General features: G+C 39.2%; 1 protein-coding gene across 2 annotated transcripts in view; it reads left to right on the top strand.

The window, feature by feature from the left end:
* The window catches only part of LOC124113767 (acyl-CoA-binding domain-containing protein 6-like), a 90,221-nt gene that overhangs the window by 31,600 nt on the left and 37,793 nt on the right, over positions 1-20,828 (top strand). For both annotated transcript variants that reach the window (XM_046474280.2, XM_046474279.1), the window contains exons 4-6: positions 179-275; positions 12,338-12,532; positions 19,895-19,984. In XM_046474280.2, coding sequence (XP_046330236.1) covers positions 179-275; positions 12,338-12,532; positions 19,895-19,984 — 382 coding nt within the window. The remainder of the gene's footprint in view (positions 1-178; positions 276-12,337; positions 12,533-19,894; positions 19,985-20,828) is intronic.

Below are 20,828 nucleotides of genomic sequence, written 5' to 3' on the forward strand. Positions count from 1 at the left end.
AGATTTGAACTTGTAACTCCATGTATATGGTCCAGAGGACTTTTATTCAAATAAACATCTTGATCTTGATCACTATACATTTACATTCATCTTGGATTGTTCCCATTGAGCAACAGTGCCTTGGGGATACATTGCTAAATTCTGAAAATTCTTTGCAAAAACAATTCTTTGCTTCTAGGGAAGCATGGAAGAAACTGGGAACCATGAGTCGCAAGGAAGCCATGACGGAGTATGTGTCTTTCCTGTCAGACATCTATCCACATTGGGAAGACAAGGTGAGATCCCTAGAGACATTCTCTTTGTAAACACATAGTGGAGAGTACTATTCTGTTTTATCACTGTGTAGCCTTTTCATATTAAACGATCAGTTTGTTCACCAATGTAACCAAAATTCTACGTTTAGCATCGATAACTTATCATGATACTGCTACTGTGGCTACCTCACATCAGTATGTATTGGCAACTACCATATCATCTTGTGTGTACTATGCACTCTCCCTTTTGCTATAGAAGGTTACAAGACATAAGTATAAATGTACATTTTGTGTTGACCGTGAAGATCAGGGTAGAAAATATACTCAACAACAAAAGTTCCTGTGACACCAATATTTTAGTGTGTTTTTCAAACAAGTAAAGTTTGGTTTTCAATATTGTAGTACATGTATGGAATCAAATCACAAAAATGCAACTGCTACAGAAAAGCATGCATTCCATGCAAAAGTTGACTTATGCAAGCCCCATGCATTTCACTACTGTCCGAAAATGAGTCTGCGAGCCATTGGTATGCTTGAAGCAGGATGTTGCAAGACAATTAAACGTCCACAGAAACACCATTTGGTGTTTATGGCAACATTGGCAACAGACGAATGCAGTCAGAGACCATCCTCGGAATGGCAGGCCACGCGTAACCAATGATTGACAAGACAACTGGATTCGAACAACACACCTACGAAATCGATTCCAGCCAGCAACAGTGACTGCCAGAGGCATCCCTGGCCTTCGACGAATATCTTCACAAACCGTACGTCGTCGCCTCAGATGTGCAGGGATTGTCGCCAGAAGACCCGCCAGACATCCCATTTTGACAGGAAACCACCGTCAAGCACGTCTACAGTGGTGCATACAGCATCTACGCTGGACGGCCATGCAGTGGGGACAAGTTCTATTCACTGACGAGTCTCGTTTTCACCTCAGCCACAGCGATGGACGGATTCAAGTGTACCGACGTCGAGGTGAACATTACGTCAATCATTGTGTCATGGAAGAAGATTAGTTCGGGGGCGGCAGGGTTGGATTACAGCAAGACAGAGGACCCGTTAGATAGTGGTTGAGGGAAATATCAATGGACAGCGCTACCGCGACGAGATCATCGTCCCTGTTGTTCTACTGTTTTTGCGTCGTCATGGCCCGGGCATTACCTTTCAACATGACAACGCCCGGCCTCATATTGCTCGACTTGTTCAGGATTCTCTTCAACAAAACAACGCTCGCTCCCCTGATCTCTCACCAATCAAGCACATGTGGGATGAGATGGATCGGCCCCTTTGACGTCAACCACGTGTTCCACAGACACTCCAGGAACTTCGAAACATGCTCCAGCAGATATGGACAGATATCCCACAGGACTTTGTGCGATGCCTGGTCCATTCAATGAGACAAAGATGTGTTGCTTGCATCGCAACCAGAGGTGGACACACATGCTATTGATTTGTCAATTGACATTTTGGCATGTTCATGTTTTTTATGAAATTACACATTTTCTGAAGTCAGCATGGCAAATTAAACCATTTGAACACTTACAGGAGTCTTTTATCTGTTGCAAACTGAAATTGTTTCAGATTTGGTAAAAAAACATAACTTTGCATTAAATCTTATTCAATGTCACAGGAACTTTTGTTGTTTAGTATAGGTATCAGAGACCTTTTTGAGCAATTTAGTTTTCACTCTAGGGTTTCTATTTTAATTGGGTTATTACATTTTTCATTGGGTAACCAATATTTTTTCACTGATCTATTCATCACTCTATTGGGGTTTTCCCAAAATTAGTGAATATTTTAAGATTGAAAAAAATGAAATAATGTTTTCGATGTATTTTGCTGTTCTAAATATATAGGCTTGACTGGGAAAGTAAATTAGTGTGTAATTGTGTCTCGGAAATTAGCTCCTTTGTACGTATGCTGAAAAAGCTTCATTGGGTATTTATGCATGTTATTTTTTACATTATCAGTAGCTTATCTGTAGCTCAAGTCTTCAGCAACCCATGCTTGTCGTAAGAGGTGACTAAAGGGATCGGGTTATCAGGCTCACTGACTTGGTTGATGCATGTCATCGTATCTCAATTGTGTGGATCGATGCTCATGATGTCAATCACTGGAGTGTCCGGTCCAGGTTAGATTATTTACAGACCACCATTATATAGCTGGAATATTGCTGCGTTAAAAAATACTTCTGTTGCGTTAAAAAACAAACAAACAAACAAACATGGTGTACTTCTGGCTATGTTTGGCATTATTTTTACACACTAAGTTAATATTATTGTGAGTAATAGTGTCTTGTACAATAGCCCGGAAGTTTCAGTTTAATCAACTGTACATACAGTTTGCTCCCACGAGCTACTGGTGAAAGCATTTGAACGCAATGATTGGAAGAAGTTAAATATGAACATATTGTTCCAGGAATAACATATTCTAACATCTTGTCATTTTAGTGGCTGCTTTCACAATATATTAAAAAAACAAAAACAATCATAAGTGTAGAACCTGTTAAGTGTCACCTGTTAGTTCTTGCGTGCGGAATACTTTGATGCATCACTGTTTTAGATCTACTAATCAGCGATTACAACATGAAGGCATACTCTGGTGTTGCTATTTTGATCGTGAAAACAATGCATTTACATACTAACATAGTGAAAATAGCAACAGCTATGATTTATTATGAGTCAAAGTGTGGGATTACACTTATAGCCAGAAATACTCACTGAACACTTATAGCCAGAAATACTCACTGAACACTTAGCCAGAAATACTCACTGAACACTTATAGCCAGAAATACTCACTGAACACTTATGGCCAGAAATACTCACTGAACACTTAGCCAGAAATACTCACTGAACACTTATAGCCAGAAATACTCACTGAACACTTTTAGCCAGAATTACTCACTGAACACTTAGCCAGAAATACTCACTGAACACTTAGCCAGAAATACTCACTGAACACTTAGCCAGAAATACTCACTGAACACTTATAGCCATATATACTCACTGAACACTTATTGCCATAAATACTCACTGAAAACTTATGGCCAGAAATACACACTGAACACTTAGCCAGAAATACTCACTGAACACTTAGCCATAAATACTCACTGAACACTTATTGCCATAAATACTCACTGAACACTTATTGCCATAAATACTCACTGAAAACTTATGGCCAGAAATACTCACTGAACACTTAGCCAGAAATACTCACTGAACACTTAGCCAGAAATACTCACTGAACACTTATAGCCAGAAATACTCACTGAACACTTATTGCCATAAATACTCACTGAACACTTATTGCCATAAATACTCACTGAAAACTTATGGCCAGAAATACTCACTGAACACTTATGGCCAGAAATACTCACTAAACACTTATAGCCAGAAATACTCACTGAACACTTATAGCCAGAAATACTCACTGAACACTTATAGCCAGAAATACTCACTGAACAATTTTAGCCAGAAATACTCACTGAACACTTAGCCAGAAATACTCACTGAACACTTATGGCCAGAAATACTCACTGAACACTTATAGCCAGAAATACTCACTGAACACTTATAGCCAGAAATACTCACTGAAAACTTATTGCCATAAATACTCACTGAACACTTATAGCCAGAAATACTCACTGAACACTTATGGCCAGAAATACTCACTGAACACTTATAGCCAGAAATACTCACTGAACACTTATAGCCAGAAATACTCACTGAACACTTATGGCCAGAAATACTCACTGAAAACTTTTTGCCATAAATACTCACTGAACACTTATAGCCAGAAATACTCACTGAACACTTATGGCCAGAAATACTCACTGAACACTTAGCCAGAAATACTCACTGAACACTTATAGCCAGAAATACTCACTGAACACTTTTAGCCAGAATTACTCACTGAACACTTAGCCAGAAATACTCACTGAACACTTAGCCAGAAATACTCACTGAACACTTAGCCAGAAATACTCACTGAACACCTATAGCCATAAATACTCACTGAACACTTATTGCCATAAATACTCACTGAAAACTTATGGCCAGAAATACTCACTGAACACTTATGGCCAGAAATACTCACTGAACACTTAGCCAGAAATACTCACTGAACACTTAGCCAGAAATACTCACTGAACACTTAGCCAGAAATACTCACTGAACACTTAGCCAGAAATACTCACTGAACACTTATAGCCATAAATACTCACTGAACACTTATTGCCATAAATACTCACTGAAAACTTATGGCCAGAAATACTCACTGAACACTTAGCCAGAAATACTCACTGAACACTTAGCCAGAAATACTCACTGAACACTTAGCCAGAAATACTCACTGAACACTTATTGCCATAAATACTCACTGAACACTTATTGCCATAAATACTCACTGAAAACTTATGGCCAGAAATACTCACTGAACACTTATGGCCAGAAATACTCACTAAACACTTATAGCCAGAAATACTCACTGAACACTTATAGCCAGAAATACTCACTGAACACTTATAGCCAGAAATACTCACTGAACACTTTTAGCCAGAAATACTCACTGAACACTTATAGCCAGAAATACTCACTGAACAATTTTAGCCAGAAAAACTCACTGAACACTTAGCCAGAAATACTCACTGAACACTTATGGCCAGAAATACTCACTGAACACTTATGGCCAGAAATACTCACTGAACACTTATAGCCAGAAATACTCACTATGGCCAGAAATACTCACTGAACACTTATAGCCAGAAATACTTACTGAACACCTATAGCCAGAGAGTATAAAAAGTAGAACCAATTGGTATATATCAGTTCAGATCCTTGATACGCTATTTTTAGAAGCTATTTTTCATGTTTTTCCATATTTTGTCGCTTTTTAATGCAAATCTATTATTATACAGAATCATACCCAAAAATTATATGTATTTTTCAAATATTCAAGTTGTTCTTTTGTCAAGTGGTAGTACTATAGACGCTAATATTGACAATCAGATATGGATCTAGAGTTAGAAAACTTGAAAGATGTAGTAAGAAGAACTACCGGAATGATTCCGGGTCAAATGAAAGATAAATGAGCTGATGTCATTGCCTATTTTCTATCATCTGTAAGTTAACTTCAGAGTTCTTCTACGAAGACTGAATGGGTGATCATGAGGATCCAAGTTAGGGATCATTGTGGCTTTGATTGGTAGACTCAAAGATGACGTAAGTAACTTCCCTTTCAACTGTCATCATGTTAAAAAGGAAATGGTGTCCGTTTTGATGGATGGATGTACGTTTAAAAAGTAATAATCTTACACAAAAAATCATCCAATCACAGCTGCCAGATGATTCAACCTGCACTGTAGGCTCTATGAAAACTGCTTGTCGAACAACTGATTCTGATTTGGTGCAGTAGAACCTCAAAGGAAACTTATGTACCGTGTTGTCTCCCTTGTACCAGGGTTGACACAGTTATCTCCCTTCAATTGCAAACTAACATAAAATGCTTAGTTATTCATTTGATTCTGTAAGAAAGATATCACATGTTATTACCGCTGATCTTTTCGACAAAAAGTTCAAACAAAAAAAGATTTCATTTCCTCGTCGAGTGTAAAGCAAAGGTAAGTCACTCTGATATTTCTTGCTGGGATCCTTCTCTAATATCATCAAAGCTTGTCATCATCAAAAATATATCTATAAAAGTTGCCAAACTGACATCTTAGTTATTATTTCCAACTTTTCGTGCGGTAGCATATCGTAAGTCAAATGACATCTCGGCTTTCGTCGCCTCGATTTCTCGGCTCTGACACGATGTCTTAATGCCAAAATATATGAAATCTTTGTCACAGCTCGTGACCTAGCTCTGTGCATCCATAAAGTTCCATATTTTTAATATAGATCACGATTTCATGCTAAAACTGTTCAGAATAACATGATTTAACCCAAACCTTTCGCCAAAGTCTGAAAATTACCGTTGCTGTAATTTGATTGGCTGCCTTTGGTCACGTGCTTAAATTTGACCAATCACGAACCTTGTAGCAGATTTTTAGTCGGTGAAACAATGTAAGTTTTTTTTAATGTATACTGACATGGCAGGACGTATGTGTTATTCATACGAAGCTTTGAAAACGCAGGTATTTCCTCATGTTAGTGAGCGGACAGCCACTATCATCGGGAAATGGGTGATGACAGATATTATTTGTAATTCTTTTTAAAATAATGTTCCAACAACGTAAACAAATGAAAATAAAGAAGAAATAGGTAAGTGGATTTTATGAATTCTTATATTTGCCGAAGAAAACATTTAAATTTGCGCTTAACTGGTCCTTAATCTGGACGTTATGAATGTTTTAACTTACATTATTTTTATTTAAAACAAACTTTATTTAGTTGTTAATGAATTATTTAAATAATGTAATACACATAACTTTCATATTTATAAACAATAGGATTAATTAGACCTTTCAAATAGTGTATGGCCAAACTTGTAGTAGCAAAGATGTTAATTTCAGCAGATAATTCCTTGATAAATGTTGGTTTCATCTATCACACAAGAGTCTCTGGGAACTTGGTGTCACAGCAGTAATCTTCTGGTTGGCTGGTGTATAAAGAGTTAAACGTTGCCCATGCTGCCAAAATAGCAGCGTCTTTCATGCATTTCCACCCATGACATGAATATTGTTATGTTGCCATCCTTGCACAAGCTGAGTGCCAGGGATATAATAAAATGTTCTTGAAAAATTTAGTTATTTTACTTTTATTACGCCAGGATATTTTTTTTCATACCTACCTAACTTTTTAGGACAAAATTCAAGTAAAAAAAATGTGAGAGGCACTTTTTTTCTTTTTTTTCAAATTGGCCTGCCTCACTTTTGAAATGAGTTTGAAATCCGTAAACCAAGAAATAAAAAAAATGTGTCGCCTGAGGGTCAAACTGTTTGAACGTCAGAGCTAAAATAAAATGTGACAATATTCATATAATGTTTGGCCCTCACTCTATGAAGGTTCATATTCCAGTGAACTGGAAGATAATTCTTTTTATTTCTTATGTGACTATTTTATACCTTAAGGGATGTATTCCACTATTTCATTTAGTATGTGTGACTTCATGTTTACACTGACAGTCATACAACAACCAAATGTAACACAGAATAACATAGTTCATCAACAGGAGAGGTTACAAGAGCATATGTATGCTCAACTTGCTCTACAGAAACATCTTTTGTGGTTTTGTTACAACAAATAGATCAAAATAATATAGTCATTTGATGGAAACAGTCTCTAAAGAACTACCTCAGTGAATCAGTCACAGCTAGCAGTGTCCCCACGTCATAATACATTTACATCAAATACTGGACGTCAAAATGCCCAACATGATAAACGTGACGTGAGGGAATTCCGAAGTTGTTTATGAACCTGTGGTGATTACAAGTGTAAGTCATCATTGATTAATTGGCAGTTTATTGAATTAAGATGTGTCAAATAAATACTAAGGTAAATGTTTAGATTGCTGTAGATTGTCACTTGTCAGTCTAGACACACAATGAGTCCATAGTTTGGCTATGCATTTCTTTGTTTTGTTCACTATCATGACTTCTCCACATGTTCAAGATTAAAGGGTTTAGGTATTCAAGAAACAACATATTCCCAAGGAATGTGGAAGTAGTCCGTCAGGGTATATGTCATTTCAAGATCATGGTCTCATGAAAAATGCATGAATGACAAAATGTGTTGTTCATACCATTATGAATGTTAGTTTCATGGTCATGTGACCGACCTCTCGTCCAACCCTGTATTTACCGTACAGTAAATAAACTGTGTACATTCAGTGTGCTCATTTTTGAAAGAGTGAGTGAGTGAGTATGGTTTTACGTCGCTTTTAGCAATATTCCAGCAATACCATGGCAGGGGACACCGTAAATGGGCTTCACACATTGTACCCATGTCGGCAATCGAACCCGGGTTTTCGGCGTGACGAGCGAACGCTTTAACCACTAGGCTACCCGACCGCCCCCATTTTTGAAAGAAGTGTAGGCACTATATGTTTTACAGCAGACCCTCACAAACTATACTAGAAGTGTAGATCGAGGAGTTGTTATGTAGTAAATTAATGCTCATTTAATCGAATGTCACTGAGCGCTACCTGGCACAAGGCATGCTGGAACTATATAAAAGACTGTACATGTGGCAAGACGGAGAAAAAATATACAGTAAAGAGGACCATGGATGTGTCTGAGAGACTTGCCTCAGCTTCATAAGAAAAGCAGCTTTCTTTTACACCTGAGACGGCAGTGCCATTTTCCTTCAACTTTTGGAGGACCTGTTGGGAAACCAACAGGAGCGTTTTCAATCAATGTTTAACAAGAAGCTCAACTCAGCCACCATCTAGAAATCTCCTGGCCATGAGGTTTGTAGGGAGTGAAGATTTCACTGGTTTGGAGGACGGTGAACAAAGACATATATCACAAACTTTTGTTTCTCTGGGGATGGGAGGAGTGCCGCATGGTTGTCGGAATAAGCCAGCTACCATCTGACCCCAGGAAGAAAGCCATACATACATTTGGTAGCAAGGAGCTCTCTTCACAAGACGAGCATGATTCAGAGACTCGGACGCTAGCCATCGCAGAGGAAGGCTTGGCACTAGCACTGGATGGTCACCTGACGGAGACGCTAGCCATCAGAGGAAAACTTGGCACAAGCACTGGATGGTCACCTGACTGAGACGCTAGCCATCAGAGGAAAACTTAATTGGCACAAGCACTGGATGGTCACCTGACTGAGACGCTAGCCATCAGAGGAAAACTTAATTGGCACAAGCACTGGATGGTCACCTGACTGAGACGCCAACCATCACAGAGGAAAGCTTGGCACTAGCACTGCACAATCTCATTAAAATCAGATCTTAGTTCTCGCTACCGCTAAACAAAGAACTGAGGACATCCCATTACGGGTCACGTCAGCACGACCTTTTATCCAACCAATCAGAGCTTCACTTACCAGATCCAGAAAGTGACAGTCCGAATGTTTCTAATCATGCAACCTCGAAATATTTAACAGAGGATATTCCGAAAGACAGTTACAGGTTTTATGATTATACCCATACAATCTAGGCCATCTATAAGTCATTCCAGAATGTTGTTTTGGTCAGTTTTGACGAGAATACGTCAATATGTTTTGAAGCGTAGTCGCCAGTTTGAAACTAGTGCTGTAAAGCTCGAGATAGCTGCCTTCTGATTGGCAAATGTTGATTTCTTGTCAGGCATTTCATTGGTCGGTCAATGTTCATGAAAGGTCCTTGTGACATGACCCGTAGCGAAATCTAAGATTTGATTTTAATGAGATTGTAGCACTGCATGGTCACCCGACAATCCAGGAAGGATTCCTCCCGGACTGAAAAGCATCTTTACTGGTGCTAATGTGGCAAGCACAGAAGATATGATGTTGACAATGCCTCAGCTTGAGTCTTTAGACAAACAGGCCATACAGATACTGTATGGGGACAGCAGGGTGACTGCACAGTGACTTGCCGTGGACTGTTAGAACATGTCCAACTGCACATGCCTTATATGCCAGCCTGCCTCATAGATATTGCCTCACATTTGGACAGCCAGAGACACCCGACTCTTTTTAGCCAAGAAGCTTATCAAGATTTAGACTCTGATCAAAGTGAAGGCACACACTATGGCAGCATGTACCCCGGAACAGACCTTGGGAAGAAAAAGGAAGAACTCTTTAACCTCATTAATTCCACAAGTAAGGAAGAAGAGCAACCCAAGGTGACTGAATGTGCAGGCTGCTATGGTATTCACCTTCATCTGAGACTTCTAAATGTTTCACACATCCTCGGCAAAGTTATGGTTATAAAGTCATCAGTCAAGATAATGTTAACATTAAGAACTTAAGATCCGAGGACAGGTGACCACTTCCACAGTTGACAGGCTTCCTTTCAACAATTATCTCAGAAGACTGCCTTCTTTTTAGCTAGAGTCTCAGAGATAGCATGATCCCAGCACTCAGTAGAGATGTAGAAACACCAGATAGTTATCTTTGTTAACAGCCCCACAGAAGGAGCAGGAACAAATGTTGACAACATCAGACGAGGACATAAAGCCATAATAGACGGATGGCTTAAGACTACTATTTCAGAGAGTAATAAACAAGCAAACTCTTCTTTTGGGATCCTTCTCAGAACATAAAAAATAGGGCATAATCTATCAACATGCTAGTTCTATGTCTGTGGAACAGGTGGTCTCCAGCTGCCAGTGGAAGCAGGGTTAGAAACTAACAGTTTTTGTCCACTAGTCCTTATAATGATAACATATAGCAAAACCCTTAAAAAGGGCAAATTTCTACTAGTCCTTATGATACCTTTACCATTGGGCATTTTGGCAAGGACTAAAGGACTAGTGCCAATTTCTAATGCTGGGAAGTCCCAAGCACTTCACTAGATTTTGTCTTTGTGATATACGGGGGCAACAATGGCTGGCTGCAGCGAGCTTGGAAGGTAGGTTTAGATTTGTCTTTGGAGTTTGGGCAGATCATAGGTAACTGTTAGAATCATGCTTAAAGGTGACGTATATGTTATCGGCAGTGTGGCCATAAACAGAAGTGACGCCATCAGCTACTGATTGATTTTTGTATGTAAATTATCACATTTGAAGTTGTAGCAGCACCTTGAAGTATTCTGTCTAGACCTGTCTGACATAATAGTGGCTCACCTGACTGAAAATCAAGTGAGCCTATACTTTGGCATGTTTGTCTGGCATGTCTGAAACTTCTCATACTTGTTCCCATCAATGATGGCTACCCCGTTTTAGTTCACCGGGCCCAAGGGACCAAGGTGAGCTTATGCCAAACCTTTGCGTCCGTCGTCTATCCGTCCGTCGTCCGTAAGTCAACAATTTATTCAAACGACTTCTTCTTCTGAACCACTAATAGAAAATTAACAAAATTTGATTGGAAGCATCCCTAGGTGATGGGGATTCAAAATTGTACAAATTGTGGGGCTGACCCCCCAAGGGGCTGAGGGGCGTGGCTGGGGCCAAATAGGGGTAAATTGGCTATATTGCTATAAGCGACTTCTTCTCTGGAACTAAGATATAGATATCAACCATATTTGGTTGGAAGCATCCCTAGGTGGACACAGTTAAGATCCCCACCGTATAACCATATGTACAATTGCTGAAAATAATGAGAGGAATGCACATATGCTACCAGGACTGGCCCTTCTGTTCATCTGTCTGGAACTCCCAAAGGAGTTAGACCCTTGACCATACCATGTAAACCGATATTATCCCCACCCTATGATAAACAGACAATGTGTGAATTTGTTTGTTATGAAGGGAATAATACATTTATGCCAATAGGATTTGCCCTGAGGTCCAGCCTTGCCTCTGGAAACTTAGATCCTGGATCATAACATGGAAACAGTTCAGATCTTTATGCTACATTTGTATCTAGAGAAATACATGTTCATGCTGTCAGATTTGCCATCCACCTATTTTAAATGCTGACAAGAGTCAAAATTACTAAATATTTGCAGTATTATATACATGTACAATATAAATGTTTATTTTGTCATGATTGCGTAAATATGCAGGTGAGCGATACAGGCCCTTTAGGCCTCTTGTTATTCAAGAGGTTTGAATCTGATTTTCATGTAGCAGCCATATTGAAAAAACTTTTAATGTCCACATACAAATTTGGTTCATGTGCATATTGTAGTAGGCCTCAAGGAATATCCTTATTTTTTGGCTTTAGTTTACATTTTGACCTTTATTTGACCTTTGTAGTTCGACCATACTAAAAGCTGAAACTTCTTATGGCCAGTACTTAGTCATTAAATTGGATTTGATGCCGTAGGTATTGTATGTAGACATTTTCTCCTAAGAAACAGCTGAACTATTATTGATGAAATTTCACATGCCTGTTCCAACATACAAGGCTTTTTTTCAAGATGTCTGAGTGTTGTCAGAATTCAGGACTTTTATGACAGTGTGATGTTTCTCTTTTACAGTCAAGAAGCAGATGGATAGTCTTGGAAATAATGGTGTGATTGACAGTATGTCGCTGTTCTGTTACAGTCAGGCAGTAGACCATCAACTGGTAGCCGACATACCACAGGAATGGGAATATGTGTTAGCACAATGGCAAACACCGATGAACAACTGGCTGATCAAGATAAGACAGTGTTTGACTGGTGTAAAGAGGGAAATACAGAAAAGGTGTGCCATACCTTTGCCACCTACAATACTGGTGTCAATAATCTGGATCATGAGGTATAACAATGACCTGTGCAAGAGGTTATGCTGCAGTCTGTTTACAGGGCTTAATGCATTTACATAAATGTCATCACATCATGTTTTCTCAAGCACACGCTTACAATATGTGTAAAACTTAACTGATATACCCCCTTATATACCCTGGAAAATCTTGGCATGGATTAACTTGTGTAAACAATATTTTAAGTTTTGACAAAATATTTTGAGGGGCTGTATATATGATGAAGGTCTACAGAGGTCACATTTCTTAAACATAGTAATAGCCTCAGGAACATTCTTTTGTAATTAAGACCGCCTCCGTGGTCTAGTGGTATAGCGTCCCCCTGGGGAGAGGAAGGTCCAGTGTTCGATCACCGGCTGCATCATACCAAAAGACGTTAAAAGACACGTTGCTATATGAGTGCAATAATCTTGGACGCAACGTTAAACCCAATTTCACCTCACCTTTTGCAGTTTATGAAAAAATAGAGTATCTTACAAGAGTGTTTATTGAAATCAAATATATCATCAGCAACACAAGTCTGTAAGTTCCAAACTTTGTGGCTTGCTGAAGAATTTTGGAATGTTATTGATGAGTGTTGATGTATGTGAAATGATAGGACACATGGGTGAGATTCTGTTATTATACAATATAATTCTTTAAGCTTTTTCAGTTTGTAAACAGTAATAGTGTCTTGAATGTAAAAAAGTTCAGCAAACCAGCTTCAGTGGCATAGAGTTAAGTGAGGTCATTGATTGTGACATCCTGGTAAGCGATGATGCCACAATGGTCTGCAATGCATTAGGATCCAATTTCAGTGCAGCAATATAAGTCAGAGGAGATGTGGCTTGATATCACCCAAGCAATGTCACCTGTGGAAGCCAGGTTTGGATGATATTCCTTGGCGTAGAATACTGTTTTTGAGAGAAGCGCATATTGATGCCAAGCCTGTTCTGAAATTTTACATGATGGAAAACATAAAGCCAATCAGATGTTTCTGTTTGTTGTAACATCCTAATGTCATTGCCCATGAGTAACCTCCTTATGTTATTGCCCCAGAGTAACCTACTAATGTTATTGCCCCAGAGTAACCTCCTAATGTTATTTCCCCTGAGTAACCTCCTAATGTTATTGCCCCAGAGTAACCTCCTCATGTTATTGCCCCAGAGTAACCTCCTTATGTTATTGCCCCAGAGTAACCTCCTAATGTTATTGCCCCAGAGTAACCTCCTTATGTTATTGCCCAAGAGTAACCTCCTTATGTTATTGCCCCAGAGTAACCTCCATATGTTATTGCCCCTGAGTAACCTCCTTATGTTATTGCCCCAGAGTAACCTCCTTATGTTATTGCCCCTGAGTAACCTCCTTATGTTATTGCCCCAGAGTAACCTCCTGATGTTATTGCCCCAGAGTAACCTCCTTATGTTATTGCCCAAGAGTAACCTCTTATGTTATTGCCCCTGAGTAACCTAATGTTATTGCCCCAGAGTAACCTCCTTATGTTATTGCCCCAGAGTAGCCTCCTTATGTTATTGCCCCAGAGTAACCTCGTAATGTCATTGCCCCAGAGTAACCTCCTTATGTTATTGCCCCAGAGTAACCTCCTTATGTTATTGCCCAAGAGTAACCTCCCGATGTTATATCCCCAGAGTAACCTCCTGATGTTATTGCCCCAGAGTAACCTCCTAATGTTATTGCCCCAGAGTAACCTCCTAATGTTATTGCCCCAGAGTAACTTCCTTATGTTATTGCCCCAGAGTAACCTCCTTATGTTATTGCCCCAGAGTAACCTCCTTATGTTATTGCCCCTGAGAAACCGCCTTATGTTATTGCCCCAGACTAACCTCCTAATGTTATTGCCCCAGAGTAGCCTCCTAATGTTATTGCCCCAGAGTAACCTCCTTATGTTATTGCCTCAGACTAACCTCCTAATGTCATTGCCCCAGAGTAACCTCCTTATGTTATTGCCTCAGACTAACCTCCTAATGTCATTGCCCCAGAGTAACCTCATTATGTTATTGCCTCAGACTAACCTCCTAATGTCATTGCCCCAGAGTAACCTCCTTATGTTATTGCCCCAGAGTAACCTCCTTATGTTATTGCCCCAGAGCAACATCCTAATGTTATTGCCCCAGAGTAACCTCCTGATGTTATTGCCCCAGAGTAACCTCATTATGTCATTGCCTCAGACTAACCTCCTAATGTCATTGCCCCAGAGTAACCTCCTTATGTTATTGCCCCAGAGTAACCTCCTTATGTTATTGCCCCAGACTAACCTCCTAATGTTATTGCCCCAGAGTAGCCTCCTGATGTTATTGCCCCAGAGTAACCTATTAATGTTATTGCCCCAGAGTAACCTCCTAATGTTATTGCCCCAGAGTAACCTCCTTATGTTATTGCCCCTGAGAAACCTCCTTATGTTATTGCCCCAGAGTAACCTCCTAATGTTATTGCCCCAGAGTAGCCTCCTAATGTTATTGCCCCAGAGTAACCTCCTTATGTTATTGCCTCAGACTAACCTCCTAATGTCATTGCCCCAGAGTAACCTCCTTATGTTATTGCCCCAGAGTAACCTCCTTATGTTATTGCCCAAGAGTAACCTCCTTTTGTTATTGCCCCAGAGTAACCTCCTGATGTTATTGCCCCAGAGTAACCTCCTAATGTTATTGCCCCAGAGTAACCTCCTAATGTTATTGCCCCAGAGTAACTTCCTTATGTTCTTTCCCCAGAGTAACCTCCTTATGTTATTGCCCCAGAGTAACCTCCTAATGTTATTGCCCCAGAGTAACCTCCTTATGTTATTGCCCCTGAGAAACCTCCTTATGTTATTGCCCCAGACTAACCTCCTAATGTTATTGCCCCAGAGTAGCCTCCTAATGTTATTGCCCCAGACTAACCTCCTAATGTCATTGCCCCAGAGTAACCTCCTTATGTTATTGCCTCAGACTAACCTCCTAATGTCATTGCCCCAGAGTAACCTCATTATGTTATTGCCTCAGACTAACCTCCTAATGTCATTGCCCCAGAGTAACCTCCTTATGTTATTGCCCCAGAGTAACCTCCTTATGTTATTGCCCCAGAGTAACCTCCTAATGTTATTGCCCCAGAGTAACCTCCTGATGTTATTGCCCCAGAGTAACCTCATTATGTTATTGCCTCAGACTAACCTCCTAATGTCATTGCCCCAGAGTAACCTCCTTATGTTATTGCCCCAGAGTAACCTCCTTATGTTATTGCCCCAGAGTAACCTCCTAATGTTATTGCCCCAGAGTAGCCTCCTGATGTTTTTGCCCCAGAGTAACCTATTAATGTTATTGCCCCAGAGTAACCTCCTAATGTTATTGCCCCAGAGTAACTTCCTTATGTTATTGCCCCAGAGTAACCTCCTAATGTTATTGCCCCAGAGTAACTTCCTAATGTTATTGCCCCAGAGTAACCTCCTTATGTTATTGCCCCTGAGAAACCTCCTTATGTTATTGCCCCAGAGTAACCTCCTAATGTTATTGCCCCAGAGTAGCCTCCTAATGTTATCGCCCCAGAGTAACCTCCTTATGTTATTGCCTCAGACTAACCTCCTAATGTCATTGCCCCAGAGTAACCTCCTTATGTTATTGCCCCAGAGTAACCTCCTTATGTTATTGCCCCTGAGTAACCTCCAAATATTTATAGTTTGAAATGTTGAATCTGCAATTATCTCTTTCTTATATAATAAAATAATTTTTGAGTTTATATGTTGTCAATACCTGTGATTATGGATGCGATAAAAGCTGAATTTATCCTTGGTTATTGCTCCTTTCGGCTAAAATAACAGGTGTTGACCTCACATGAAGTCTTTTATTGTATACCATTATTCCATATTCCCTTTGGTATATGATGGTTCTATTGCAGGTGATCACATGGTTACAAAAAAATAATTCTTTAGTTTTACATGTTGTTTCTTTCCTTGAGTTATTTCCCCTGACATGGGAAACCCTGTCCTCAGCATATGTGTAATTCCTCCAACTTCATCATTTCTTCTTTTGCACAACAAGCAAGATGTGTCTATAGTTACTTGTAGTTAGGGAAAAAATTCAAATTCATATTCTATTATATCTTTATGTCAGTTCCTCTTTATGTATATTATTCTCGAAGTGAGGAAGTTATTTTGTTTGATTAGGTAACTGTTTACAGCGTCATGCATGGTTACTGAAAGTGCAAAACTTTCATGATTAGGTCCGGACCCCTACTTGTGTAGAAATTGTTCAACAAAGAAGTGTTCATTTTACCGTTTGTTGGGATCTTTGCGTGGATTTTATGGAGACAGAATTCAAAAAATTAATTACGCATTGGAATAAACCTTAAATAGACAAGCGGAAACGATCTATTAGTCCGACCTCTTCTGATTCATTGAATGAATGAATGTTTTCTTCAATGTTTGGGATTTTTAAATCAATTGACAGAGTTGAGCAAACAATCATTATGCAAGCTGGGCTAACTAAACAAAGGGTTGATAAATGTACGCAAAGCTAGCTAAGGCTGGCAAAACAAAGGGACCGGTTACTCTATGCACCTTGCCTGCTAAAGAGTCCAGGACCCTTGATCTGTCTTACTAAAAGTTTAGATTACCAAATCAGTAAAATATCAATTGCTGTGTGGCTTAGGAAGAGAATTATTCAGGCTGATGTTTCATCTGAATCAATATCGACATCTTCAAAATCCAGTCCTCATGAAGTTAGGACTTTAGCAACATCCTTGGCATCTTGGAAAACAGTGTCAGTGGAACAAGTAGGGGTGTCTTGTCAGTGGAAGAATAGTTCCACATTTACAAGATATTACCTAAGTGACATTCAAACTTCTCCAGCAGATACTTACAGTCTTCAGCCAGTGGTAGCCGCTCAATCCATTACCGACTCAAGACATTTTGTCTCCAAGTAGGGGAAAGAAAGGGGTGGGGATCATTATCTGGAAGATGATAGGAAAAGTTTACCTCAAGTCAAGTTGACCTAGAGAGGTAAAATATTATACCTTATTATTGTATTGGTAGGAACTTCTGAATTGGCTAGGTTATAGACTGGATGTAACATCATAAGAACTGGAAGTGAGGTCATATGTACTGGGAATGCCGTCATGATAGACCGGAAGTCACGTCATAATATTGATAGAAACGTCAGGATAGACCGGTAGTGGCATCTTAATACCGTAAGTGGTTATAGACCGGAAGTCACGTCATAATATTGATAGAAACGTCAGGATAGACCGGTAGTGGCATCTTAATACCGTAAGTGGTTATAGACCGGAAGTCACGTCATAATATTGATAGAAACGTCAGGATAGACCGGTAGTGGCATCTTAATACCATAAGTGGTTATAGACCGGAAGTCACGTCATAATATTGATAGAAACGTCAGGATAGACCGGTAGTGGCATCTTCATACCATAAGTGGTTATAGACCGGAAGTCACGTCATAATATTGATAGAAACGTCAGGATAGACCGGTAGTGGCATCTTAATACCGTAAGTGGTTATAGACCGGAAGTCACGTCATAATATTGATAGAAACGTCAGGATAGACCGGTAGTGGCATCTTAATACCGTAAGTGGTTATAGACCGGAAGTCACGTCATAATATTGATAGAAACGTCAGGATAGACCGGTAGTGGCATCTTAATACCGTAAGTGGTTATAGACCGGAAGTCACGTCATAATATTGATAGAAACGTCAGGATAGACCGGTAGTGGCATCTTAATACCGTAAGTGGTTATAGACCGGAAGTCACGTCATAATATTGATAGAAACGTCAGGATAGACCGGTAGTGGCTTCTTAATACCGTAAGTGGTTATAGACCGGAAGTCACGTCATAATATTGATAGAAACGTCAGGATAGACCGGTAGTGGCATCTTAATACCATAAGTGGTTATAGACCGGAAATGATGTCATAATACACTGGAAGCATTATTGTTTTAGACTGGAAGTGACGTAAAAAACAGGAAGTGATGTCATATTTATAAGGAGCTGGTTATTTGGAGTGATTTGATCAACCAGTACCGGTAATATCAGGCCTCAAAGTTTAAATTTTTACCAAGTAGCCAAATGGCTACAAGTATTTTTGTCCAGCTACACAGTGGTAAAATCAAGAAGTCAAGCCAATATTGTAGGTAGCCAAAGGCATTTGATATTATCTTTTTATCAAATAACTATTATATGTACCAGTCATAGCATTAGTCTTGGAATTGTATATTAGTGGAAACTGTACTTGAGTTTTGTTATTTGTGACTCGAACATTGATGCAATTTATGTTTCTAGATTATATAGGTGTATCCTTGCTTATCCAATAAACAATCAACTAAAATAAAATACTAATTACATTAATATTTATGCATTTCGGTTCATTGTTGACTTTTGGAGGAATTATTTGCGAGTACAATTAGTAGCAGACATGTTTATTTTGGTGTCTACATATATGTAGCAATAGAATTAAGTCGCCACAAGATATTTTCAAGGTAGTCATTTGGCTACCTCTGAATTTTAGACAGCAAACAAATTGAAATTTATGTCGCATTGGCGACCGTTTTAGTCACAACTTTGAGGCCTGAATATCCAATCTCAAGTTCTTCATCTATTTAGGCCTCTGTTGGTTAGTTTATGTCTTGGTAAGCCTAAATAGTGGAGAATATCAGTGGTTCGGGGCATGTTTATAATTATCAGAACCCATCTGCCCGTATGTGGGATTCTGGGCTATCATATACTAGAGGGAATGTTTATATAGTAATTATAAACTATTACATACATTGTTAGTAATTATATTAGTAAAGTTACTTCTAGTATCTGAGGTATATCCCTCCCTCCTCCCTAATTTTCTGATGAATTATAGATCTTATGGGGTTAGTTAAATAATGAAGTTGGAGGATTACACATGTGCTGAGGGTAGGGTTTCCGTCGTTAGGGGAGATAACTCAAGGAAAGAAACGACGTACAGCTAAAGCAGGAGAAATAGGGCTATCATATACTAGAGGGAGGTTTACTGACAATGTTATTGTTTCTTGTTATTGATGAAAACAATACCTGTCACATCAATGTAAAGGTCACTGTCAAGGTTATATTGCTTTCTTGTTTAATTAGCAGATTCCAATTTTGGTTAATGCAAACACCTTTCTGTCACCAAATTGCATTATTTTCCGAAATGTGTTGTGTGACTTAAAGAGTGTTTTCTCACAAACTCATTATTCCTCAGCATTAAAATGCAGTTTGAACCAAGTGAGCAATGGAGCCAGGAGTGCTGGGGTTTGTATTTACCAACTGGAAGTAGACCATCACAGGTAACACTCTCATGCTGCATCCTGCATGTTAGTTAGACTTACTTACTGATTATAATAAAAACTTGACATTCTGATTTCAGGGTCTCGCATTGCTTCACTGGGCGAGTGATAGAGGCTATAAAGACATGGTGGAATTACTTCTGGTACACAAAGCTGATGTTAATGTCAAGGTCAGTAAGTCAGAATTGGAATTAGGATAGGATTAGGTTTTGCCTGAGTGATACCAGTCATTATGACAGCAGTAGGATAAATCAGCGTAGAACAAGGGGATCTACATACATGTATAGCCTTCGGTCAGGCATTTGTAAATTGAAAAGTCTTTCTCCCAACATACACTGCATTTTCTCACCTGACCTTGACATTGTCATGGCCCTTTCCTAAGATGCATCTTCTTCCACTAATTTGCACATCATGTCTGTATTATATTCACCTAGCATGTTGTTGATGTCCCTGCTAACACCACTGGGACCACATCATATGTCTAAAATTAAAAGACTGAAGACAAGGTTTCATAGAAAATCTAAGTCAAAATATGACAAAATCTCAAAATCTCAAAACCTCAAAACCTAAAACGGAATGAACAGATTCAAGAACAGTTTTTATGGAAAAATAGCTGATTTGAGATCGCATTAACACGTTTGATCTGTACAAGGATGAACAATGATTTCAGCGAAAGATTTCATAGGCCAATTTTAAGTTGGTTTGATTTGATGAGTGATGAATTTGGGGGCTCATCACAGCATTCAACGTTCCTCCACTCATTGACATTGTATAGTTCTGGAGTGAGTTTTGATGAGCAAGGCTGCAGTTTACAGATGTGTTTGCAGAGTGGCAGATTTGCTCTGCCGACTTGCCATATGCTTTATTACGTTCCTCACTAAGCTACACTCCCAGGACTAATCCATGAAATGTTTGTATTTTAGGATTGACTGTATTATATTCGGTTCATTGAGATATGAATAGAAAAACCGATGTGAAACTGTATGAACTTTCTTACAAAAGTTTGCACATCGG

This window comes from Haliotis rufescens, unplaced genomic scaffold, assembly GCF_023055435.1.
Source record: "Haliotis rufescens isolate VD_foot unplaced genomic scaffold, xgHalRufe1.0.p SCAF_8, whole genome shotgun sequence".
In the NCBI taxonomy this organism is placed as follows: Eukaryota; Metazoa; Mollusca; class Gastropoda; order Lepetellida; family Haliotidae; genus Haliotis; species Haliotis rufescens.